General features: G+C 36.4%; 1 protein-coding gene across 1 annotated transcript in view; it reads left to right on the top strand.

Moving 5' to 3' along the window:
* Positions 1-26,334, top strand: part of IPO5 (importin 5) — a 53,739-nt gene that overhangs the window by 8,592 nt on the left and 18,813 nt on the right. Inside the window, exons 3-13 of the mRNA XM_037154556.2 lie at positions 3,777-3,969; positions 7,506-7,608; positions 12,880-12,976; positions 13,219-13,323; positions 15,516-15,638; positions 15,721-15,841; positions 17,574-17,661; positions 19,516-19,622; positions 24,213-24,337; positions 24,430-24,519; positions 24,604-24,777. Of these exons, the coding sequence (XP_037010451.1) occupies positions 3,777-3,969; positions 7,506-7,608; positions 12,880-12,976; positions 13,219-13,323; positions 15,516-15,638; positions 15,721-15,841; positions 17,574-17,661; positions 19,516-19,622; positions 24,213-24,337; positions 24,430-24,519; positions 24,604-24,777 (1,326 nt within the window). The remainder of the gene's footprint in view (positions 1-3,776; positions 3,970-7,505; positions 7,609-12,879; positions 12,977-13,218; positions 13,324-15,515; positions 15,639-15,720; positions 15,842-17,573; positions 17,662-19,515; positions 19,623-24,212; positions 24,338-24,429; positions 24,520-24,603; positions 24,778-26,334) is intronic.

The following is a 26,334-nucleotide window of genomic DNA, read 5'->3' as shown; positions in this document are numbered from 1 at the left end:
CAGTCACACTATATGTAAAATGCTTATATTAACACATGATGGAAATGAAGTCACACTAAACTAGCTAGTAATATACCTGACTTTATATTGGCGATTTATTATTCTCTGAAAGTATTTAGGAAACAATATACACATGCCCTGGTTTTTTAAAGTAGATGACAAAAGGTGCTCCTTCAGCTTTGCAATATTCTTTTTCTTTAATCCAAAATGAATGTCAAATACAAACAACAAAAAGATAGTACTTAAATCTCTAAAAAAAAATTGGCTATTTTAATTCTTGAAGATGGATGCAAGTTAGCTACGAAACAATGTTTTTTCATATTACAAGAGAAAGTTTATTTTTGAAGTTACAGAGGTAATAGAAGTAAGCCAACTGGCTGCATAGGCTTAGGAAAAAAGTTACAAAAGCAAAAGAAGGGCCCTTGGAGCTTGGGAGAGAGAAAGGCAAAGGGAATGTGCCTGGTGGGAAGAAGGAGGGGAATAGAAAGGCACAAGCGTGCTCCCCAGAGGGAGAGTGTGCCACTACAAAACAATTTTAAAGCTGAGATTATTATGAAAAGTATTGAATTTTATTTTTAAAAAACCTATACTGAACCCCATTTAAATATTGATTTAGGAATTAGATGATGATTATGAACTAGCCTTATCATGTTCTGGCTTCATAGTTTTCAGTGTATATGTGAGAATTGCATAAATTTCATCTGCTTTTATGGGAATGTTAACCACTTTGAATCCTTTCTAGAGCATAAATTTTTAATATGTTGACTATCTGCCAAAAGTATTTCAGATTAAAAGATTTCTCAGTGAAAAGTAAATGGGGGAGAAAAGGCAAATTTTATTTGTATAGCTTAACTCTTTTTGTTGATCATAGTCCCAAAGTAGTTATAGTGATAATGAATAGCTGCAGCCCAGAAAAGAAAAAAAACATGAATAATTGGGTTTATTATTTTCAATGGCTTATAGACTTAATATGATCAAATTTTAGAAAGGTGTATGTCTCAACTTTTTTTAATATATTTTATTGATTATGCTATTACAGTTGTCCCATAGTTTTCTCCGTTTTATTCCCCTCCACCCTGCACTCCCCTCCCACCAGCATTCTCCCCCTTTTAGTTCATGTCTGTGGGTCGTACATATAAGTTCTTTGGCTTCTCCATATTCTATACTATTTTTAACTTCCCCTGTCTCTTCTATACATACCATTTATGCTTCTTATTCCCTATACCTTTTCCCCCATTCTCCCTCCACCCCTTCCCTACTGGTAATCCTTCATGTGATCTCCATCTCTGATTCTGTTCCTGTTTTAGTTGTGTGCTTAGTTTGTTTTTTGTTTTGTTTTTTTGTCAGTTGATAGTTGTGAGCTTGTTTACATTTTACTACTGTTCATATTTTTTATCAACTTTTTGTTAGATTAAGTCCCTTTAACATTTTATATAATAAGGGCTTGGGGATGATGAACTCTTCTGTTAATTTGACCGTTGCTGGAAGCACTTTATCTGCCCTTCCATGCTAAATGATAGCTTTGCTGGATAGAGTAATCTTGGATGTAGTAGGTCCTTGCCTTTCATGACTTTGAATACTTCTTTCCAGCCCCTTCTTACCTACAAGGTTTCTTTTGAGAAATCAGCTGATAGTCTTATGGGAACTCCTTTGGAGATAACTCTCTTTTTTCTTGTTGCTTTTTTTTTTTAAATTTAATTTATTTATCTTTAGAGGGGAAGGGAAGGAGAGACGGAGAGAAACATCAATGTATGGTTGCCTTTCATGCATCCCCTGCTGGGAACTGGCCTGCAGGGAACCAGCTTGCAACCCAGGCATGTGCCCTGACTGGGAATCAAACCGCGACTGCCTGATTCGCAGGCCCGTGCTCAATCCACTGAGCTACACCAGCCAGGGCTTTTCTTGTTGCTTTTAAGATTCACTCTTTATCTTTAATCTTGGGTAGCTTAATGATGATGTACTTCAGTGTGTTCCTCTTTGGGTCCAACTTCTTTAGGACTCTCTGAGCTTCCTGGACTTCCTGGAAGTCTATTCCCTTTGCCAGATTGGGGAAGTTCTCCCTCACTATTTTTTTCAAATAACTTTTCCATTTCTTGCTCTTCCTCTCCACCCCTATGATTTGGATGTTGGAACATTTAAAGTTGTCCCAGAGGCTCCTAAGCCTCTCCTCATTCTTTTGAATTCTTGTTTCTTCATTCTGTTTTGATTGAATGTTTATTTTTTCCTTCTCCAAATCATTGATTTAAGTCCCAGTTTCCTTCCCCTCACTGTTGGTTCCCTGTATATTTTCCTTTATTTCACTTTGCATAATCTTTACTTTTTCCTCTCTTTTGTGGCCATACTAACCATTTCTGTGAGCATCCTGAGTACCAATGTTTTGAACACCTCATCTGATAGGTTGACTATCTCTTTGTTGCTTAGTTGTATTTTTGGAGCTTTGATCTATTCTTCCATCTTGGGGGGGGGTGTGCGTGCGTGTGCACGTGCTTTTGCGTGCGTGTGCACGTGCTTGTCTGTTAACATTCGGAGAAGTGGAGCCTTAGGTATTTGCCAGGGCGGGGCACCCCACTTCATTGTGCTGTGGGGGTGGAGTCCAAGAGGGAACAGTGTGTCTTTCTCTGCTGTGGGAGGTTTTCAGTCACTTCTGCCTTTACCCACAAGCAAATTGGGCCCTTCTGGTGTTGATTCCCAGGTTGGTGGGTATGTATACATCCTAGGACTTCCTGGGTCTGTCCAACAAACTTTCCTGTGAGACTGGGAGTTTCTTCCACCACTGCATCCCACACAGTTTTTTATACACAGAGGTTTTCGAGGCTTCATTTCCCTGTGCTGGAACCCTAGGTTGCACAGTCTCTCTCTCCCCCCAGTTGTTTCTCTGTTTATCCACAAGCGTATGTGGGATCACCCATTCCTCCAGCTGCCCTGGCTGCCCTTCTTCACCACTCCTACCAGTCTGGATGAATGTTTCTTCTTTAAGTCTTTGGTTGTCGGACTTCCGTACTGTTTGATTTTACAGCACTTCTGGATATTTTTTGTTTTTATATTTGTTGTTGTTTTTCTTTTGGTTGGTTGAGGAGGCAAAGTATATCTACCTATGTTTCTATCTTGGCCAAAGTCCTATTTGTCTCAACTTTTATAATCCAAAGGAATATTATACAGAAAATGACAAACTTGATTTAGTTCTACAGGTCTGAAAATGGGGTAAGAGTATACACATTGAAATTAATTATCACTTTTTAGATGTTGGGAACTTGTAGTGTTTCTTTATATGAATGAGGCATAAAGATAAATACATTCAATAACATTTTGTCTCAGAAGTTAATGGAAGGTCAGTAATACAGCAAGGTAGTCCAGGCTGGGAGTATTAAGATTATGTAGAAAAGGTACTTCACATACTAGAATGAGAGCCAAATAGAGAGGTAGGAAAAGAGCATTCTATGGTTTACAATTAATATTAAGATCTGTTTTTCTCCAAAGAATGTATTAAAAATAGGAATTTTAAACAGGTTTATTATTGCTATGATAGGTGTTCCTGTTTGAGATTTAATATGTTCAGGGTTTTCACTGAGGTATAAATAAAAATAGTTTTTTGTGGCATTTTCCATGCAGCAGGCTAATGTGATTACAAAGTTTTATTTTTCACAAAATCTAATAAAATGCTTTCAGGATAAATTGTAAAAATGGAATAGTGACATCAGTCAGTGGCAGAATGAATCTAGTATGTTGGAAATTCTCTAGTAAGACACCAATATATTAACCATGTTATCTTTTTATAGGCTAGACAAATGGCTGCTGTTCTCCTAAGACGTCTTTTGTCATCTGCATTTGATGAAGTCTACCCAACTCTTCCTTCTGATGTCCAGAATGCTATCAAGAGTGAACTACTACTGATTATTCAAATGGAAACACAGTCTAGCATGAGGAAGAAAATTTGTGATATTGCTGCAGAGCTAGCAAGAAATTTAATAGGTGTGTATGCAAAAGTACTTATTTTATAAAAGAAAATGAACACAGTTGACCCTTGAATGACACAGGTTCAAACTGTGTGGGTCCACTTATATGGGGATTTTTTGCAATGTATACCTGTACCTTTTTCAATTTATTGTTGGGAGTCTGGATGTAGAATGTTGACTGTATGCATTGTTCTACACCATTTGATATGAGAGTTGAGCATCTGTGGATTTTGTTATCTGACACAGGTCCTGAAATCAACACCCAGCACATAATCAGAGACAAATTAATTTTAGGGGAGTCAAAAGTTATGTGCATAGTTCTGTTGAGTTGAGGTTCAGTATCTCTAAACCTCCACATTGTTTAAGGGTCAGTTATATAGAGGTCTGTCTGGGAAAAGTCCAGCCATTGTTAATATAATGAGAACAGTTTGCATGACATCAGTGTAACCTTACAGCCAAGTAGAGTGGACTGGGATGCACATGTGTGAATAATGGTAACTTCACTGTACTAGTTAATGGGGGTTGTAGGCTCTGACGGGTGACATGTACTGTGTGGCTGTCACATTTAAAATGACTGAGGAAGGAGAGCAGTGAATCTGCATCAGATTTTGCATTAAACTTAAACATTCCTCCACGGAAACTATTTGAATGATTCAGAAGGCCGCAGCTATGGGCAACTGGTGATTGGCCGCTTTATCACAACAACACGCCTGCTCATGCTTCACGTCTCGTGCAGAGTTTTTAGTGAAACATCAAATCACCCAGGTGACTCAGCCCCTCTACAGCCCAGATTTGGTGCCTTGTGACTTCTAGGTTTTTCCCAAAACTAAAATTACCTTTGAAAGTGAAGAGATTTCAGACTGTCAATGAGATAGATTCAGGAAAATATGATGGAGCAGCTGATGGCAATTGGAAGAACAGTATGAGGTCCCAAGGTACCTACTTTTAAGGGAACTAGGATGTCATTGTCCTATGTACAATGTTTCTTGTATCTGTCTTCAATAACTGTCTCTATTTTTATTTTTTATTTTTTTTAACATTTTATATATTTATCTTTAGAGGGAAAGGTAAGGAGAAAGGGAGGGAAATATCAATGTATGGTTGCCTCTTTTGCGTCCCCTGCTGGGAACTGGCCTGCAACCCAGGCATGTAGCCTGACTGGGAATAGAACCGTGATCCTTTGGTTTGCAGACCCATGCTCTATTCACTGAGCTACACCAGCCAGGGCTCTATTTTCCATATTACATAACTGGATACCTTCAAGATAGACCGTGTAAATATATATATATTTTTAAGTAGAATCTTTAGAAGAAAATCTCCAGCTGCTTAAGTACCATTTATTCTGTTGAAAATGAGAGTGATTATGAATTCTGCGTTTGGAGCCAAAAGTTACACGTTTATGAAATGCAGTCATCATACCATTGGTTCTAATACAGTCATGTGGAGAAGTTTTTATAGTTTGCCTGAAAGTTGTCTGTTTTATTCCCTCTTAATCTGTAAAGTTTTGAAAGCATAGTCTAATTTAGAATCTTCTTTACAGACTTGCCAATAGAAGTCGAAATCAGTGGATTTCGACTCCAAGTGCTTTTGCAGTTATATTTGTGTATTTATAAATTATGTACATATCCTTTTATGCTACTATAATATTTACATTATAAAATACCCAAATATATGTATCTTTTAAGATTTTATTTATTTATCTTTAGAAGGGAAGGGAAGGAGAGAGGGAGAGAAATATCAGTGTATGGTTGCCTCTCATGCGTCCCCTGTTGGGAACTGGCCTGCAACCCACACATGTGCCCTGATTGGGAATCAAACTGAGGTTGTTTGGCTCATGGGCCCACGCTCAGTCCAGTGAGCTACACCAGCAAGGGCCCAAATATATTTTTAAAGGAGAACATCTACTACTGCATTTTATCAACTCTCAAAACCTTTTGGTCACTTCAAATAAAGTATAATTAAACATACTTTTGTGACAGATTCATAAATATGATTTTAAACTTAAATCATTTAGGTAGGATTTTTAAACGTCAAAAAGGATATCTCACTAAGGGCTAAATGAGAGAAGTTGGTTGGTTGTGCTTAGTATATCATAACACTAATTCTTTAATTTCAGCTACCTATTGAGTTCAGAACTCACGGAAACTCTTAATGTTGAATTATTTTAAAAGTTTAGAAGATTCTATTAAAAAATTTTAAGTGTACAAATAAGAATTTTTGTAGGCTACATTTGTAACTCAATCATTTAATAATGGAAACATTTTCAAAATGTTTCAGAGTGATCTCTTCATAGATTTTTTAAAGCAATTATTTTAAACCTCATCATTTTTATATTGAAGGGACAGATTAAGGGTGTTTTTTTTTTTTTATGTCAGCCAAGTAGTGTTCATTTCAGAAAATATTGGTAAATATGGAGGGAAATGTTTAACAAGAAAACATGTATAACTTGAGTGTGATTTCTATTGGGATGGCCAAAAAGTCTGCTTAGGTTTTTTTTTCTTTTTTTCACATAAAATAAAAAACACATTTTTTTCATTTTCACTAGTACTTTTATTGATTGGCTATTTTGAGTATGCTAGTTATCTCCTGCTATCTTTTAGTGAAAGAGGCCAAAGGTGCTGCTAAACATCTTCCAGTGCACCACAGCAGGAGTCATTTGGCCAAAATATCATTAGTACCAAGAAACTTTGCAAACCACTTTGATACTTTCCATCAGTCACAGCACCTCCTCCATACATTGCACAAATCGTTTTTGTACTTTGGTTGCATTTTTACCTTTCTTGAAGTAGTAAAGCATAATATGCCAAAAATGTTGTGTATCTTCTTCAGTATTAAAATGACTGTACAAAAATTCACTAGTTTTGATTTTTTTTATTGCATGCTGATATGACAGCTATCCCAGTACAATCTAACAAAATTGTTTGAATGAATTTAAGACAGCTAAGCACTACTAGAGCCATCTGATGGAAAAAACTTAAATGAACTTTTTGGCCAACCCAGTACAACTCAAGTTCTTTATAAGAGTATAACTAATGAGTCTCTTAACTAATATAGTAGTTTATTGAGATTTCTCATTTTTATTATAAGGTATGACAAAAATTTTATTATTTTAAAATCTTGTTGAAAAGTAAATACATAGATAACATCTGATAGGACTTAAAACTGGAAAGTGTGAGCACCCCACTCTGAGTCCTGGTTTAAAGACTTTGTTACCATATATTAACTTTGCCTTCTTTTTAAACTCTTTAATAACAATAGTATATATTAAAGATTCAACCAAACAGTCATAGTTATATTTTTTCTCAATCCTCCTCCTTCTAAATGACTACGGGTAACATCTGTGCTTAAGTAAATCAAATATAAACAGTTGCTTTTTACAAGATTATTGTGTTATTTTTAGGTTGAAGGACCTAATTGTATTGGAATTTTTAAAAAACATTTACAGCAAATGACACTTTCGACTACCACATATTTCAAATAAGACTTATAATGAAAGGATTCACCCTTTAGTTTTGACTTGCCTACTTTATGCCTGGACTTCTTTGTTTTTAGATGAGGATGGTAACAACCAGTGGCCTGAAGGCTTGAAGTTCCTTTTTGATTCAGTCAGCTCTCAAAATGTGGGATTACGAGAAGCCGCCCTTCACATTTTCTGGTATATACGCTGATCTCATTTTTTATTTTTTAAACTTGAACGTCATGAATATGCAAAGAACATTCTGATTTTTTTAGTCTAACTTAACTATTTTTTTTTAGTTTTTTAATATAATTTATTGATTATGCTATTACAGTTGTCCCATTTTCCCTCATTTATTCCCCTCTGCACTGCACACCCCTCCCACCAGCATTGCTGCCCCCCCTTAGTTACTGCCCATGGGTCATACATGTAAGGTCTTTGGCTTCTACATTTCCTGTACTATTCTTTTTTATGAGTTTACTTACTTATTTTTAAAGATCTTATTTATATTTAGAGAGAAGGGAAGAAGGGAGAAAGAGGGGGAGAGAAACATCAATGTTGGGTTGCCTCTTGGGAGCCCCTCACCAGGGTCCAGGCCTGCAACCCAGGCATGTGCCCTGGCTGGGAATCAAACCTGCCACCCTGTGGTACACAGGCCCATGCTCAATCCACTGAGCTGTACCAGCCAGTTTCCTATACTATACTTAATCTCCCCTATTTTCCACGTATTATTTATGCTACTTATTCCCTACACCTTTCCCCTACTTCCCCTCTCCTTCCCTGCTCATAACCCTCCAAGCGATCTCGATTTCTGCGATTCTATACCTGTTCCAGTTGTTTGTGCAGTTCATTTTTATGTTTGTTTTTTTTAGATTTGCTTGTTGACAGTTGTCGATTTGTTGTCGTTTTACTGTTTATATTCTTGATCTTCTTCTTAGATTAAGTCCCTTTAACATAATATAATAAGGGTTTGGTGATGATGAACTCCTTGCACTTGATCTTATCTGGGAAGCGCTTTATCTGCCCTTCCATTCTAAATGATAGCTTTGCTGGATAATTAGGTCTTTGCCTTTCATGACTTTGAGTACTTCTTTCCAGCCCCTTCTTGCCGGTAATGTTTCTTTTGAGAAATCAGCTGATGGTCTATGAGAACTCTTTTGTAGGCAATTCTCTCCTTTTCTCTTGCTGCTTTTAAAATTCTCTCCTCTTTAATCTTGAGTAATGTAATTATAAAGTGCCTTGGTGTGTGCTTCCTTGGGTCTACCATCTTTGGGACTCTCTGAGCTTCCTGGACTTCCTAGAAGTCTATTTCCTTTTCCAGATTAGGGAAGTTTTCCTTCCTTATTTTTTTCAAATAAGTTTTCCATTTTTTGCTCTTCTCCTCCTCCTCCTCCTGGCACCTCTATGATTTGGATATTGGAAATTTAAAGTTGTCTTGGAGGCTCCTAAGCCTCTCCTCATTGTTTTGAATTCTTGTTTCTTCATTCTGTTCTAGTTCAATGTTTATTTCTTTTTTTAATAATACATTTTATTGATTATGCAATTACAGTTGTTCCATTCCCCCCTTCATTCCCCTCCACCCTGCACACCCCCTTCCACCAACATTTCCCCGCTTTAGTTCATGTCCATGTGTCATAAGTTCTTTAGCTTCTACATTTCCCATACTATTCTTGCCCTCCCCCTGTCTATTTTCTCCCCATCGTCTCTGCTACTTATTCTCTGTACCTTCTCCCCGCCTCTCCTCCTCCCACTCCCCTTTTGCTAACCCTCCATGTGATCTCCAGTTCTGTGGCTCTGCTCCTGTTCTAGTTGTCCACTTAGTTTGCTTTTGTTTTAGGTGTGGTTGTTAATAACTATGAGTTTGCTGTTTTTTCACTGTTCATACTTTTCATCTTCTTTTTCTTAGATAAGTCCCTTTAACATTTCATATAATAAGGCCTTGGTGATGATAAACTCCTTGAACTTGACCTTATCTGTGAAGCACTTTATCTGCCCTCCATTCTAAATGAAAGCTTTGCTGGATAGGGCAATCTTGGTTGTAGGTCTTTGGATTTCATGACTTGGAATACTTCTTTCCAGCCCCTTCTTGCCAGTAAGGTCTCTTTTGAGAAATCCACTGCCAGTCTGATGGGAACTCCTTTGTAGGTGACTGTCCCCTTATCTCTTGCTGCTTCTAGAATTCTCTCCTTCATTTTAATCTTGGCTAATGTAATTATGATGCGCCTTGGTATGTTCCTTCTTGGGTCCAACTTCTTTGCGACTCTCTGAGCTTCCTGGATTTCCTGGAAGTCTATTGCCTTTGCCAGATTGGGGAAGTTCTCCTTTATTATTTGTTCAAATAAGTTTTCCACTCGTGGCTGTTCCTCTTCCCCTTCTGGTACCCCTATAATTCACATGTTGGAAGGTTTAAAGATGTCCTGAAGGTTCCTGAGCCTCTCCTCATTTTTTTAAATTCATGTTTCTTCATATTTTTGTTTGGTCCTTTCTTTTCCTCTTTCTGGTCCACTCCTTTGATTTGAGTCCCAGTTTCCTTTCCATTACTATTGATTTCCTGTGCATTTCCCTTCATTTCAATTAGTTTAGCCTTCATATGTTCCTCTAATTTGTGACTAAAATCAACCAGTTCTGTGAGCATCCTGACCACCAGTGTTTTGAACTGTGCATCTGATAGGTTGGCTATCTCTTGGTCACTTAAAAGTATTGGCTCTGAGGCTTTGATTAGTTCTTCTGTTTGAGCCATAATTTTTGGTCAGGTCGCACCTGTTACATATGAGGAGCGGAGACTTAGGTGTTCTACAAGGTGGTCAACCCAGTCACTGGGTTGTAACACTATATGTGGGGGCGGGGTCAAAGGGAGAACTATGGCACTTACTCCACTTGTATTTCAGTCCCCTCTGCTGTTTCGCACATGCAAATTGTGCCCTTCTGGTGCTGGTTCCTGGGTGGGTGGGCTTGTGTACATTTTTGGACCCTGTGGGTCTCTCCCGTGAGGCTGGAAGTCTCTCTGGGCATCTCCACCCCCACAGCGTTTTCAATCAGTGCTTTTAGGCTTTATCTCCTGGTGCTGGGGTCCTGGGTTGGGCAGTTTGTCTTGCTGCCAGTTTTTGCCTGGTTTATCTGTACTTGAATGTGTGACTGTGCTCAGCCAGCGGCCTTACACACCTTATTGGGTCTGCTTGTTTCCTCCCCCGGCCTGGGGTCTGTTAGCGCCACACCGCCTGCATTCCTGCCTGTGTGCCCGGGTTTGTCAGCCACCTTTTCCTGCCATGACCTCTCTCCACCAGCTGCCGGCTCTACCCCTCTTACCAGTCTGGATGAATGGTTTGTTGTTGTCAGACTTCAATACACTTCAGTTTTCTGTCTTTTCTGGTTGTGTTTTTGTTTCTAAATCTTTATTGTCCTTAATTTTGGTTGTGTGGGGAGGCACAGTGTTTCCACCTACACCTATCTATTATGGATGGAAGTCTGTTTATTTCTTCCTTTCATCCAAACCATTGATTTGAGTCCCTGTTTTTATTCCATCACTGTTGGGTTCCCTGTACATTTTCCTTTATTTCAGTTTTTATACTCTTCACATGTTTTTTTTATTTTGTAATCATACCCAACCAGTTCTGTGAGCATCCTGATTATCAGTGTTTTAAACTTTGTATCTGATAGGTTGGCTATCTCTTCATTGCTTTGCTGTAATTTTTTCTGGAGCTTTGATCTGTTCTTTCATTTGGGCGCTATATATATATTTATTTTATTTTATTTTATTTTTTGTCTTGGTGGGCTTGTTACATTCACAGCAGTAGAGCCTTAGTTATTTGCCAGGGCTGGGCAATGCACATCATTGGGTTTGGCGCTGTATGTAGGGGAGGGGTCTAAGAGGGAACAATGCCACATGTTCTGCTCTCTGCTGGTTTTCAGTCACTTCCTCAGCTACCCACAAGCAAATATGGCCCTTCTAGTGCTTATTCCCCAGGTGGGTGGTTTTGTGTACATTGTAAGACCCTGTGGGTATCTCCAATGAACTCTCCTGTGAGGCTGGGAGTTTCTTCTGCCATCTCAACCCTCACAGGTTTTTTCAGTCAAGTTTCAAGGCTTTATTTCCCCACCTTGGGACCCTGGGTGGCATAGTCTATCTCGTTCCCCCCGTTGTTCCTCTGGGTTTTTCAGCACACAAATACAGGACTGCCTGCTCCACCAGCCACCACTTTGCCAAGTCCCAGTCCTCCAGCTTCCACCTTGCTATGAGTCTCTCTCCACCAGGCTGCCAATCTTGGCCCCTCCCACTGATCTGGATGAATGTTTTTTAACTCCTTGGTTGTCTGACTTCCATCTAGTTCAATTTTCTGTCAGTTCTGGGGTTTTTTTTGTTTTTAAATTTGTTGTCCTTCTTTTGGTTTTACAAGGAATCACAGTTTATCTGCCTACATCTCCATTTTGCCAGAAGTCTCTGCAAAGTCCCTAATAACTTTTTAAACTTAACATAATACCTTTGATAAACTTTGTATTTGATTTGGAAGTAAAACTGAAAAGAAAGAAATCTTCGTATTTCATATTATGATCCTCATTTGTATATAAGGTTCTCTGGAGCTTGGTTTCTTTCCTTTATTTTTTATGATTGTGAAAAAGTTTCTGGAATGGTTTCTTATGCTTTATTTGGAGATTGACGCAGTATTAAATGTAACTCTGAGAAAGCTGCTTTAATAATGACATCTTGAAGAGAAAATGCTCGTGAATCCCCATTGTTTTCTGGGTCTTCTACAATCAAGCTTTATAAAATGTAACATTTTAATAAACTCTGTATTTATAAGGAGAGGATTGAGGTTTAGAGTGCAAAAACTATTTACATTAAGAAAAATTCTACCCTGCTATGTAATACAGTATACTGCATTTACAATATAAGTAGATTTATAATTTTTTAAGATCATATACATTTTGTTCAATATGATATACTTTGAGCATCAAAAAGCATGGGTATATATTAAAACCATTGTCTACTTTCCTTGTCAAATGTATCTTATTTATGTCAGTAATCTAGAGTAGAGGATTAAGTAAAAGTATTTAGTTTAATTGTTTACCTAATTTAAAGTAGAGCAGAATTTAAGCTGCCCTGGATCACCAAGACTAAGAGCAGATTATCAGAAAGCATGGGTGTTGCAGTACCACCTGAAACTGCTCTTCTTCCTGCCCTCTAAGTTAGCTTCTAACAGAGACAGTAATAAGAATAAAATATTGGACTACGGGTGGGTGGCTGAGTCCTGTACGACTGGGTCTCTCCAAGTTCCCAGACTAATCCTCTTTATTGTGTTTGTTTCCATTTATCCAACACCAAAAGAGGATTGCTTAGAGGGAGGATGGGTATTCAACCTTAAGTACTAATACACAATCTTCGAGTCATGCAGACATTTAATTAGATATTCTAGTTGATACTTTACTAACATGTAATGTACTTTTTAAAAACCAATTTGGATCATTTTTTAGGAACTTTCCTGGAATTTTTGGGAACCAACAGCAGCACTACTTAGATGTCATCAAACGGATGTTAGTTCAGTGTATGCAAGATCAGGAACATCCATCGGTGACTAATTTTAATTTCATTAATATTAACACCTAATTTAAGATAATATCTAATTCGTGAAAGAAATTTATGTATTTGGATATTGTCTTTAATACTTTAAAATATAAATACTAGTTTTTACTGCTAAAGGAAAATTACTAGTTTTACTGATAAAGAAAAATTTCATTTTGTGTAAGAAAACTTAAACTTGGCATCTGTTTAAAATGTCTCATGTTTGTCATTTTTTACTCTCTTCATTTTAGATCCGAACATTATCTGCTAGAGCTACAGCTGCATTTATACTTGCAAATGAGCATAATGTTGCTCTGTTCAAACATTTTGCAGATTTGTTACCTGGATTCTTACAGGTAAGAAAACTGTTTAAAATAGGTGATAACTATATTTTTATTAGCTTCTATCGTTTAATAAATTCACATCAGAGTTTACTAGTGCATTCATTTATTTAGTAAATATTGATCACCTATTATGCGGTGCTACTAAGCACTGAGGATACAGCAGTGAACAAAACATGCAGGTCTTTGTCCCAATTGAATTTACATCTATCCACTAGCTTTGATAGATTCTTAGTCTTCAAATATTTAGGTTAGAGTTTCAGAATTTTTCTATAATGAAAATGATATGAACAACTTATGTTTATTGAATATATAATTACATAGGTTATTCCCATTGAATGAACAAAATAACCTGTGAAATTAGCCTATGAATCATTTTACCTAAGGTGAAACCAAGGTCACAGTGTTGGTTAGTGGTAGAATCATGTATGATTCACACCCAGATAAGACTGCAGTTCTTACTGTTACCCAGAGGGTTTAACAGTTTGTATTAAAAAGTAAATAGTTTATGGTTCATTCCCATTATTGGATATTGAGGATAAGTTATTATTTTAAGGACACCTTCTGCCTCAGTGAGAAGATAAAATAAGATTGGCTGAGTTGGAGCAGTTATTCTTAGCTTTGTCAAACCCCAAACCATTTTTTAACAAACACTTTGTAACTTTTCATATTCTGTCCTAAAATGAAATGCATAGATAACATAACTCACATATATGCATGTTTTTAAAATATCAATGCACCTTTTAAAATATCCGAAGAAGAAATAAAAAGAAAGTAATACATAATAAAAATGGCATGCTTTCCACATACAAATTTTATGGCATGACTACCACAAGAGACATAGTAGATGAAGTGGTTTTTTTTTTAAGTGATCTATACAGATATAATAGCTAAAAATGTGAGCGAACAGATATAGAGGTCTCGTTGACAAGTCAAACACCACAATTGCTGTTACTACTTAACTACAGATTTCATTTCCAGAAGTGGTAAAGTTTTGAAAAAAATAAAGGTATTTATTCTTTTTTTTTTTTTTTAGATTTTATTTATTTATCTTTTAGAGGGAAAGGGAAGGAGAGAGGGAGAGAACATCAATGTATGGTTGCCTTTTGTGCGTCCCCTGCTGGGAATTGGCCTGCAGGGAACTGGCCTGTAACCCAGGAATGTGCCCTGACTGGGAATCGAACCGCGATATTTATTCTTGATTTATACAGTATTTACACTTAGGAGGGATGAATTTTTTAAATAACGCAAAAAAGGTTCAGATAATTATGAGTTTTTTTAATTTTTGTAAGTGTCAGACATTTATGATCATGAAAAATGTACGATAAGAAAGTTGTAAGTTCCTGAGAAGCATTCGTGTCACAGATGCAGACTATCTAGTACTCTTGGCTTTTGCCTGTCTTCAGCCATGACAGTCAAGAAAATACCTCCTAGGAGAAATAGCAACCCTGGTGAGAACTGGGTTAAAGAGAATTTATAGGAACTAAAACTGAAACATTCTACATGGGTCAAAGGATTTAGTAGAAACTTTTATCCCTGTAACATCAAACTGAAAAGATAGTTTAGGTCAGTGACAAGACATTAACTGTTCCATTCTGTTTTAGCAATTTTTATTAACAAAACATCTTGAATTACTTACTAAGCCTGATTTCAGATTCAGTTCCTCTGAATTTAGAGTAAGTTAAAATGTTAGACAAAACTTCTACGAGTTGTCACTCTGAAATAGGCAGTGGTAAATACAAAATGCACTCTTAAGTACTATGGTGACCAAGCTTGACATCAAAGAGAAATAAATTGGGTAACATGGGACACTTTAAATGTATCAAATGTATTTACTGTATATATAAAAAAGACTAGGGCATGGATATAAGAAGGATAGAGGAAAGGGATTCCTTTTGGTTATGAAAAAAAATTCCTTGATAGCCTTAAGTTTCATTGTGGTGGTTATTGTAATTTCACTGATTTTAATATTGACTTAGAATTAAATCCTTATTTTGTATGTCTAGTTAATATTAGTTAAAAGGAGGAAGTGAACATAGGGCTGTAGGTGGAACAAACATTTGCATAATGTAGATTGCTAAGTTATTTAGTGAAAAATATTCTAACAGTATTTCTCTGTTGTCTGCCTTTCAATGTTTTAGCTAATGAGTCATCATAAAGTGACTCCTGAGCACAGACTTTTTAAAATTCTCTTTCATCTTTTCTAGGCTGTAAATGATTCATGTTACCAGAATGATGATTCAGTTCTTAAATCCCTTGTTGAGATTGCAGATACTGTTCCAAAGTATTTGCGTCCTCACTTGGAAGCTACTTTACAGCTAAGTCTAAAGGTAAAATAAATAGTTCAGTAAATGTTCTGTTTATTATTTTCAATGAGTAAACTACTAAATGTATGCAAATGTGTCTTTGTAGTTGTGTGGAGACACTAGCCTCAATAACATGCAACGCCAGCTTGCCCTTGAAGTAATTGTGACCCTCTCTGAGACTGCAGCTGCTATGTTAAGAAAACATACCAATATTGTTGCACAGACTAGTAAGTCAAAGATCTTTAGTTTATATTAATGTGGAAAACTTGTTAAATAAATTTGCTGAGAGATATATAAGTTCACAGATTTGTTGATACAATGAATGTCCTTTCAAAATCAGAAGAGTGTGGGAAAGTGCAGCTCTATGTGCTTATACTCAGCTGGATGGATTTGCTTCAGCTTTCCAAATCCTCATGTGATAACAGGCATAACATGTGATACCTGGAAATCACTTAGAAGATGTTTAAGAACTTTATGGAGATAATTAGATAAGATATTGAAAGACTAAAACATTGAAAGAACTAAATATCAGTTTTCCCAAATTAATCTATAAATTTAATATAATTTTAGTCAAAACCCCAATAGAGTTGGTCGTAAGATTGATCCTGAAATTCCAAGTTAAAGAAAATGGGGCCTGGAGTAGCCAAGAGAATTTTTACAAACAAAATAGAGATCTAGCCCTGTCATCTGTGAAGATTTAGGAGTGGGAGCAGATCCACTCACATGGAAGCAAAAGCTGATTTAAAAAGATAATTCATGAAAGGTCATTGTGACAACTGGTTATTTCTATCTAAAAAAGCATACCAATCTTAAATATTCTATAACAGTCAGTTGGGGTTAATAAATTAAATACAGATAACATTTTAAAAGTAAAGGTTGATAGTAGAAAAGTATTATTTTTTTAAAGACTGGATCAGAAACCATAGGTGCAAAAACATTGCTAAATTTGCTAAAAGGAAAACAATTTTTTGACCAAGTACACCATAAGTGAAATTAAAAGATAAGTTACAGACTGGAAGAAAATAATTATAATGCACACAATCAACAAAGATTTGGTATCTGGACATTAGACAAAGGTTAGTAACAGGATATTTACAAAAGAAGAATCTAAAATAGCTAAAGAACACTGTACCTTCTCAATAAAAACAAGTGTAATTGTGGAATATAACTTGTTAGAAAATTTGACAATATCAAGTGTTGATAAAGGATGTAGTTAGAAGACTTTCTCACAGCTCCTGGGCACTTCACACATTGTTGTGAAATAAACAGGCCTTTTAAACTTAGAAATACAGGCTTATGCAACCAGTATGGAAAGAAGTTCAGTGATTTTTAATACCACTGAAGACACCTGCAGCAATTTCGTGTCCTGAACTAACACTTTTCAAGGAACTAAGTATAAAAATTTCATCAAAGCAAATTTTGTAATTGGAAAAAACCAAAATGTTCAACAACAGGAAAGAGTTCATGCAATGCATTGCTGTGAAGTAATTAAAATGAAATCCACATGTGTTGAGAAAAAAGAAAACTGCTAGAGGATCCATATAGTATGATACCATGTATTATATAAAAAATAAAAGCTTGAAATAGTTCTTTGTATATACATATTGAGATCTGTAGTTCAAGTGTAAAAACAGTTTGGGAATGGAACTATTTATTTTATCATGAAGCTCACTTATGCTGAATGGGGATGAGAATGCAATAGAACATGGAAAGTTTGGGGGTTTTTTTCCTTAATGTTACTTCTTAAAAAGAGTAAGATCTAAAGCAAATGTGGCCCTCCCTAAAAGGTGAAAACTTAACAAAATAGGCGTTGGGAACATAGGCAAATCGTTTTTTTGTTTCACTCTTTTAGAGGCAAAGTAAATTTTTTGTTTACTTCTTAAAATTCTTGTTTGTAAATGATTATATTGGCAGTAAAAAAGCAGTGGTCTTCAAGTGTGAAATTACTTTTTCCTTTAGTTCCTCAGATGTTAGCAATGATGGTTGATCTGGAAGAGGATGAGGACTGGGCAAATGCAGATGAACTAGAAGATGATGATTTTGACAGGTAATCAATCATACATACCAAATACATTATGGAGGTTCCTTGACAGGGAAAAGCAACATCAGGTAGCAGTAAGAGATCTCTTTCCTGATGTATTCTATAATCTGAAGTTAAACTTTTAAGTTTAGCATATGGAACGTGTAGGCTTTCTGTTGTATACATTTCTGCATCACCATTTTACTCTAAATTTTCTTCAAGATTTTTTATTTTGAGTATCTTAAAATATGGATAAAGAAGCTTTATTGTGATAATTGCCTTTTTATGTATACGTTTCATTTAGAATGGTTGTTTTCAGCACAGTTCCCAGTGAAACTTCTTATTTTCCTAATATAATACAATTTAACTTGCGGCTAGAGAGGAGACAGTAGTGGCAAGATTTGAACAGTAGGTGATAGTACCACTGGAATTACTATTTTACTTGTTGTGACTTACAAGTCCCCCATGAATACTGATTCCTGTGAAGTCAACCAAAATCTATATTCACTGTCCAATAGCAATGATGACCCCTTACATGTACATGAAACAACACTTCAGAACTCTGCTGATTTAATAGATTCTTTCAATAGTCATAAAGGTATATTATCATATTATTAGATGCAGTATGGAGAGAGAAGGTTGAGTGATTTGTTCAAGACTACATAAGCAGTTGGTAGACTGGGCTTTAATGCCATCTCTTTTACTTTTCCTAGGGCATCATACTACTATCTCCTTAAAAAGAACAAATTATTCCCCTGAAAGGCTGGTACACAGTATAAGTTAACTATAACAATACTAGAAATGAAAGAAATTTCACTTAGAGAATATATATAGTTTCTGAGGCTAACTGCCATCATTAAAAATGACTGACTTCTGGCTTAAATACTGTGTTGGATTGTATGAAGGTAGTCAGTCCTTCACTGGATATAACCTAGTAGGGCTCAGGAGGGAAATCAGTTCAGATCGAGTTTCCTCTTTCCAGTTCAGTTACTGTAATGTGCTGTTACCTGGCCCGGAATTTGCCCTGTAAAAGGCACTTGACTTTATATAGTTTATGAAGCTTTTTCTTCTGGACCAGATGAATACTATTTTCTTATCTGCGAGTAAATGACCATGAATATATTTTCAAGATCAGTTTAAGTCTACGACCCTCTTCTAAAGATCATTTGTAGCTTTATCTTTATATACAGATGTGGGCAAAAGTAGGTTTATAGTTGTGAGTAAGCAAAACGAGTTTATTATTTTCCATACGAACAACTATAAACCTACTTTTGTCCATCCTGTATATAGTCTTGTTCTCACAAAACAGTTAAAGATTATGCACATGACAAACTCTCTACTTTCCTTGGAGTTCTAAGAAAGTACAAAGACTTTTATGCCAGATTGTGTTAAGTTTTCAGCGAAAACACTGGAATGGAGTTTTACTTATACATAATTTTCGACAATGCAATTTATACCTCTTTAAACATAAATAAGCTTACAGTGAGGAAGAAAACTATGTACAGTCTCAGCACCCCTTTCAGTTTTCTGTGTTCCGTTCACTGATAAGTTTAAAGGATATATATCCAGGAAATGAGAAACACAAGACTCTTCTCCTGAGTCTTCAAAGTATCAGAAGCTAAGTTTTAGCCAGTGAGGGGTTTGTCATGTAAACAGAGAAGGGAGAAAGTCTTGAAAAATAAGATGCAGACTTAGGAGTTTTTAAACTACAATGGATTGTGGTAATTTTATTTGCCTTCCTCCCCCTTTTAACTTTAGGGTTTTTAACCCACAGCTTACTGCATATATTCAAGACTCCTTGACTTACTTCTTTTTCAATCCTCGTTTAATAACATGTACTGTTCTTGTGTATTTTGAACATTAAATTCTGTTGGTGTGTAGCAATGCAGTTGCTGGTGAGAGTGCTTTGGACCGAATGGCTTGTGGACTTGGTGGAAAGCTCGTTTTGCCGATGATCAAGGAACACATTATGCAAATGCTTCAAAATCGTAAGCTGTAACTTTCAAATAATAGAATACTGAAAAGTAGCTTATAAACCACAAACTCTAACAAATGCTTAGACTGTATCTAAAAATTAATCTTTATCTTTTTTTATATTTTCTTTAACCTGATTTTAAATTATACTGATAAAATTCTTGTTAGTTGTCTTTTCAACTCTCCACTCTTACGCCAAAAATATTTTTCCTCTATTAAAAGTACTCAAGCACTGTCCGCTGTCACTAAGCTGTTTGGGCGTCCACCAGTGGTTCGGTCCCCAGTTGGATCATGTGCAAGAGGCAGCTGATCAAAATTTCTATTATTGGTATTTCACTTTCTGTCTTTCTCCTTCCCTCTGCTCGCTCTTAAGTGTGTGCTCAGGTGAGGCTAAATAATCAATCAAGCAAGCAATTAATCAATCATACCCTATACCCATGAGAGGGATTAGAATCCAAAGCTGTACTTAATATTGGTGAAAAGTACTTTAATAATGGTAAATGGTACATATTTCTTAGCTAATGTAAGCCCCCTTTATTTTTTGTTTCTTTTAAATAATGAGTTGCAAGTTTTTTTTTTAATCTTTAAGTTTAGAGAAGGAAAACCATTTCCAAATTCCTATAATATGCCATCATCACATTTTATGCAGCGTTCATCAAGATACCTCGCACATTGAGAACATATGAGGCATATCTCTGAATCAAAAGGAGACATCTTTCTTTCAGTAAATATTTATTACTTTTCTTTAAATTTAATTGGTAAGTTTAGTATGCAATGATTAGTGTCAGATACTGATTGACATATTAGATTCCTACAGTTATTATTCCTCAGTTGTCTTAATTTTGGCTTAATGGTATATTAAGCCAAAACAAATACATATAATTGAAATAAATCTATATAATTTGGAGCACAGGTGGCAAACACGGCCCTCCACCTTGTTTTATCCAGCCCTGTACCTTGTTTCTACCTGGTGGCGGTGCCAAGCTCTCACTTAACTGTTAAGGAGTAACTACATTTATGTAGTTCTAAAATTACATCTGGCCCTTTGAAGGCAACCAAAAAGCTGATGTATGCCTCTGGTGAAAATGAGTTTGACACCCCTGATTTAGAGGAGTTCCAGCCAAGATGGAGGCGTAGGTAGATGCACTTTGCTTCCTTGCACAACCAAAAGGATAACAACCAGTATAAAAACAACAAACAACCAGAACTGCCAGAAAATCAAACTACATAGAAGTCTGACAGCCAAGGAATTAAAGAAGAAACATTCATCCAGACTAGTAGGAGAGGTGGAGACGTGAAGCTGGGTCATAGAGGAGGCACAGCAAGGCAGTGACTGGTGGACCACAATATCCCACATTCAAGTGCAGATAAGCTGGGAGGAACAACTGGGGAGCTAGACAATCCTCACAACACAGGGTTCCAGCATGGGGAAATAAAGCCTTAAAACCTATAGCTGTAAAAAACTGGGGGTGGTGGCAGTGGGAGAAACTCCTAGTCTCATGGGAGAGTCTGTTGGAGAGGCCCACAGGGTCCTAGAATATACACAAGCCCACTCATGCAGGAATCAGCATGTGAAAGGGCACAATCCACTTGTGGGAAGCAAAGGAAGTGACTGAAAGAGGGGCAAGAATCAAGCAAGCTAGGAAGCAGCGTTGTTCCCTCTTTGACCCTTCCCCTTCATAAGTGTTACAATGTAGTTAAGTGGGTGGCCCTGCCCTGGTGAATACCTAAGAATCTGCTCCTTAAACATAACAGGTGCATCAAGACAAAGAAATATGGCCCAGATGAAAGAATAGATCAAAACTCCTGAAAAGAAATAAAGAACAGCGAGATAGACAACCTATCAGATGCAGACATTGGTAATTGGGATGCTTGAAGAAATGACTGAGTATGGTCACATAATAAAGGGAAAAATGAAGGCTATCCAAACTGAAAAAAGGAAAATACACAAAGAACCAACAGATAAGGGAAGGGAACTGGGAGTCAAATCAATGATTAGGAAAAAAGGAAGAAATAAACATCTAACCAGAACAGAATGAAGAAATCAAAAAACTGAGGAGTGGCTAAGGAACCCCTGGGACAACTTTAAATGTTCAACATCCTAATCATAGGGGTCCCAGAAGGAGAAGAGGAAGAGCAAGAAATTTAGAACTTACTTGAAAAAATAACAAAGGAAAATTTCCCCAATCTGGAAAAGGAAATAGACTTCTAAGAAGTCCAGGAAGCTCAGAGACTGTCAAAGAAGGTGGACCTCAGGAAGCACACACCAAGGCACTTCATAATTACATTACCCAAGATTAAAGAGGAGAGAATTTTTAAAGCAAGAGAAAAGGAGAGTTTCTTACAAAGGAGTTCCCATAAGACTCAGCTGATTTCTCACAAAAAAAAAAAACATGCAGGAAGTGGTTGGATGGAAGTATTCAAAGTCAGGAAAGCAAGAACATACATTCAATATTACATTATTCAGCAAAGATATCATTTGGAATGGAAGGGCAGATAAAGTGCTTCCCAGATAAGGTCAAGTTAAAGGAGTTCATCATCACCAAGCCCTTACTATATGAAATGTTTTAGGGGGGACTTATCCAAGAAAAAGATAAGCTGTGAACGGTAAAATGATAACAAACACAACTATCAACAACTAAATCTAAAAATCAAAAACTAAGAAAACATCTAAAACAGGAACAGAATCACAGAAATGGAGGTCCCATGGAGGGTTATCAGTTGGGGGAGAGGGGTAGAGTTGGGGAAAAAGGTACAGGGAATAAGCATAATTGGTAGGCACAAAATAGATGGGGGAGGTTAAGAATAGCATAGAAAATGGAGAAGCCAACAAACTTACGTGTACAACCCATGGATATGGAAGGGTGGTAAAGGGGAGAAAAAATGGGACAACTGTAATAACATAATGTACTATATTGATATACTGTCAATAAAATATACTTAAAGATTTATATATTTTTAAAGATTTTATTTATTTATCTTTAGAGGGGAAAGGAAGGAGAGAGGGAGAGAAATATCAATGTATGGTTGCCTCTTGTGTGTCCCCTGCTGGGAACTGGCCTGCAACCCAGGCATATGCCCTGACTGGGAATCGAACCGTGGTTGCTTGGTTCCCAGGCCCAAGCTCAATCCACTGATCTATACCAGCCAGGGCAAGATTTATATATTTTTAAATATTTTATGTATTTTAAGAGAGAGGGGATGGGAAGGAGAAAGAGAAACATCAATGTATGGTTTTCTCTTGAGTGCCCCCCTACTAGGGACCTGACCCACAACCCAGGGATACACCTTGATTATGTATCAAACCAGCGACCCCTTGGTTCACAGGTCTGTGCTCAATCCGCTGACCTACACCAGCTAGGGCTAAAACATAATGTCATTACTAATGATAAAGTTTTAATGCTGAAGATAACATTAGCAATTTTTCAGAAAATCTCTACAGTAGAATTCGTTTTCACAGAGATCTCTTTACATGGGTTTTGGACTCTCCAACATGAAAAATTAAGTATGATATATTTTAGGATTTTTCTACAACACACTTAAACTCTTATACTACCAGTTCTTGAACTTTCCCTTAGTATCGCTTTACAGTCTTAAAAATTGCTGAGGATTCCACAGTGCTTTTGTTATGTGTGTTCATATGGGAAACAATACAATAATTAATAATGCAAGTGTACATTCTTTGTGTCATGTACTCAAAATTGTAAATCTGCTTTTCCCCTGCCTTGTATATTTGTATATTTTGCCTTGTTCTACAAGGAAATTGAAACAGCCTAAGGTGAACAATAATATATAAATATTTAGAAGTGAGAGTCATGGAAATTATAATATTAGAATAGGATATGAAGTCTAGTAAAAATAAGCGTTGTTTAACTAATATTCTGTTAACCAAAAAGCACGTATACATTATTAATATTAGAATACAAGTAAGGTTCACCCATATTTATTTACCACATCACTAAACAAAAATTCTTTAAAAGCAGCATTTTTTCTCCTTGGCTTTTTTCTGTTTTAAGGAAATACGATGATGGGAATTAGTAAATCTGTATTTAATAAACAGCAGTGTGTGAAACAGAAAATCTAGATATTTATTGCTTGTAGTAAAGTATTAGGAAAAAAGTCTCTTTACTATAAATATTTTATAAATACTAATATTAAAGCTCTTAGCTTTCATATATTGCCTTTTAACTCTTGGCATAGAAATGCTTATGTGACATAACCACTGTTAATACAATGAAATGACCTAGTCGGTCCTATTTTTTCTATCCAGTTTTTTTTTAAGATTTTATATATCTTTAGAGGGGAAGGGAAGGAGAGAGGGAAAGAAATATCAATGTATGGTTGCCTCTCGTGCATCCCCTGCTGGGAACTGGCCTGCATCCCAAGCATATTCCCTGACTGGGAATTGAACTGCGATCCTCTGGTTTGCAGGCCTGTGCTCAATCCACTGAGCTAAAACCAGCCAGGGCTATCCTGTTTTATTAATTAATAAATGTATAAAAATATTTTGTTAATCTTTTCAAAATAAGAACTTTTTATGCTTCTACTAGAATGACATGTTTGTAATGTCTCATTGCTGTTCTTTGATTTTTAATTTTCTATAGCTGACTGGAAATATCGGCATGCAGGATTAATGGCTTTATCTGCCATTGGTGAAGGATGCCACCAGCAGATGGAAGGAATTCTAAATGAGATAGTAAATTTTGTATTGCTTTTTCTTCAGGATCCTGTAAGTACCAGTAAATGTTTTGTTCATAATTATTACTACAATTTCACATGGGAAATGGAAAGCCTTTACTAATACCAAGGAGTATATTCCAGCATCCAAGAGTAAGGTATGCAGCCTGTAATGCTGTGGGGCAGATGGCTACAGATTTTGCACCTGGTTTCCAAAAGAAATTCCATGAGAAGGTAAATAACAAGTCCTCAGACACTTAAACTTTAAGAAGAGTGGTGACATTTCAAAGTGTGTGTTTACGTGATTTCATTTCACAGGTGATTGCAGCCCTGCTGCAGACCATGGAAGACCAAGGTAATCAGCGAGTGCAGGCCCATGCTGCTGCTGCTCTCATAAACTTTACTGAGGACTGTCCCAAGTCACTACTTATTCCATATTTGGATAATTTGGTGAAACATCTGCATTCCATCATGGTACTTAAGCTTCAAGAGGTAAGTTTTAAGGCCTTGAAGCCCCCTGGTTAGATATTAATTTAGGTCAATTTGATGGATAAGACCCCTGGAGAAAGGGGGACTTTTCAGCATGGCTATAAAGAATAGAAAGTTAGAGGGACATTATAGGCTTGACCAGAAAATGAGCCAGTTTTGGAATAGGGAAGATAACAGCCTAAAGGTTAGGTAAAGTTGATATATGGAATGCCTTGAACACAAAATTATTTTTTTAACTCTTTATCTAAACTTGGAAGAACCAGTTTATGTTCTTAATTGCTGTGAGAAATCATGATAATGTGATTTTAGGAAATCAGCACAGTAGCATTGTGGGACAAACGAAGAGTCAATTTAAGGCAAGACTATCTTGATCATTGTTCAAGGACCTTCCGTGGTAATACTGGAAATTGGGGAAAAGGTGACTAAAAAACATTTCTTGGGAAGCATTAGCAGTTTATTTCTACCAGTTTTAATTTTAAAATATGAAAGAGAAGGGGAAAAAATGTTGACCACTCTCCTAAGCTAGGTGATAGAAATAAAGGTGTGAAAAAGAATTCTTTCACCTTCCATTCTTTTTGCTTTAAATATGTTACTTTTAAAATACAGCCTGGACATTCAAATAGAAAATGGTTTATAGTTAGTTATAGCTTAAGAGAGGCAACCTACAAACAATTGAATGGCGTTATTAGTACAGCAGTGTATGTAAGAAAAGATGTGGATAAGGAAAGCAAAGATTGAGTCCTACTTATCAAGTACAATGAAAACAAATTGCAACTATAAAAATTAAATGAGTAAAAAGGACATAATAGCCTTTTTTTAACTATTTAACAGATATAAAGTTACTGTTAAATTGCTATAAAAGTTTTTTAAATAATATATTTTATTGATTATGCCATTACAGTTGTCCCATTTCCTCCCTTCACTGCCCTCCACCCTGCACATCCCCTCCCACCCGCATTCCCCCCCTTTAGTTTATGACCACGTGTCTCAAGTTCTTTAGATTCTATATTTCCCTCCCCCTTGTCTATTTTCTCCCCACCGTCTGTACTACTCATTCTCTGTACCTTCTCCCCTCCTCCCACTTCCCTGTTGCTAATCCTCCATATGATCTCCAGTTCTTTGGCTCCACTCCTGTTCTAGCTGTCCACTTAGTTTGCTTTTATTTTAGGTGTGGTTGTTAATAACTGTGAGTTTGCTATCCTTTCACTGTTTATATTTTTCATCTTCTTTTTTTTTTTTTTTAAGATAAGTCCCTTTAACATTTCATATAATAAGGGCTTGGTGATGAATAACTCCTTGAACTTGACCTTATCTGTGAAGCACTTTATATGTCCTTCCATTCTGAATGAAAGCTTTGCTGGATAGGGCAATCTTGGATATAGGTCCTTGCATTTCATGACTTGGAATACTTCTTTCCAGCCCCTTCTTGCCTGTAAGGTCTCTGAGAAATCCGCTGACAGTCTGATGAGAACTCCTTTATAGGTGATTGTCTCTATCTCTTGCTGCTTCTAGAATTCTCTCCTTCATTTTAATCTTGGCTAATGTGATTATGATATTCCT

This window comes from Artibeus jamaicensis, unplaced genomic scaffold, assembly GCF_021234435.1.
Source record: "Artibeus jamaicensis isolate MK-2021 breed Jamaican fruit bat unplaced genomic scaffold, CSHL_Jam_final contig_410, whole genome shotgun sequence".
Classification (NCBI taxonomy): domain Eukaryota; kingdom Metazoa; phylum Chordata; class Mammalia; order Chiroptera; family Phyllostomidae; genus Artibeus; species Artibeus jamaicensis.
The sequence above is the reverse complement of the archived record's forward strand: the minus strand, read 5'-3'. Positions and strand labels throughout refer to the sequence as shown.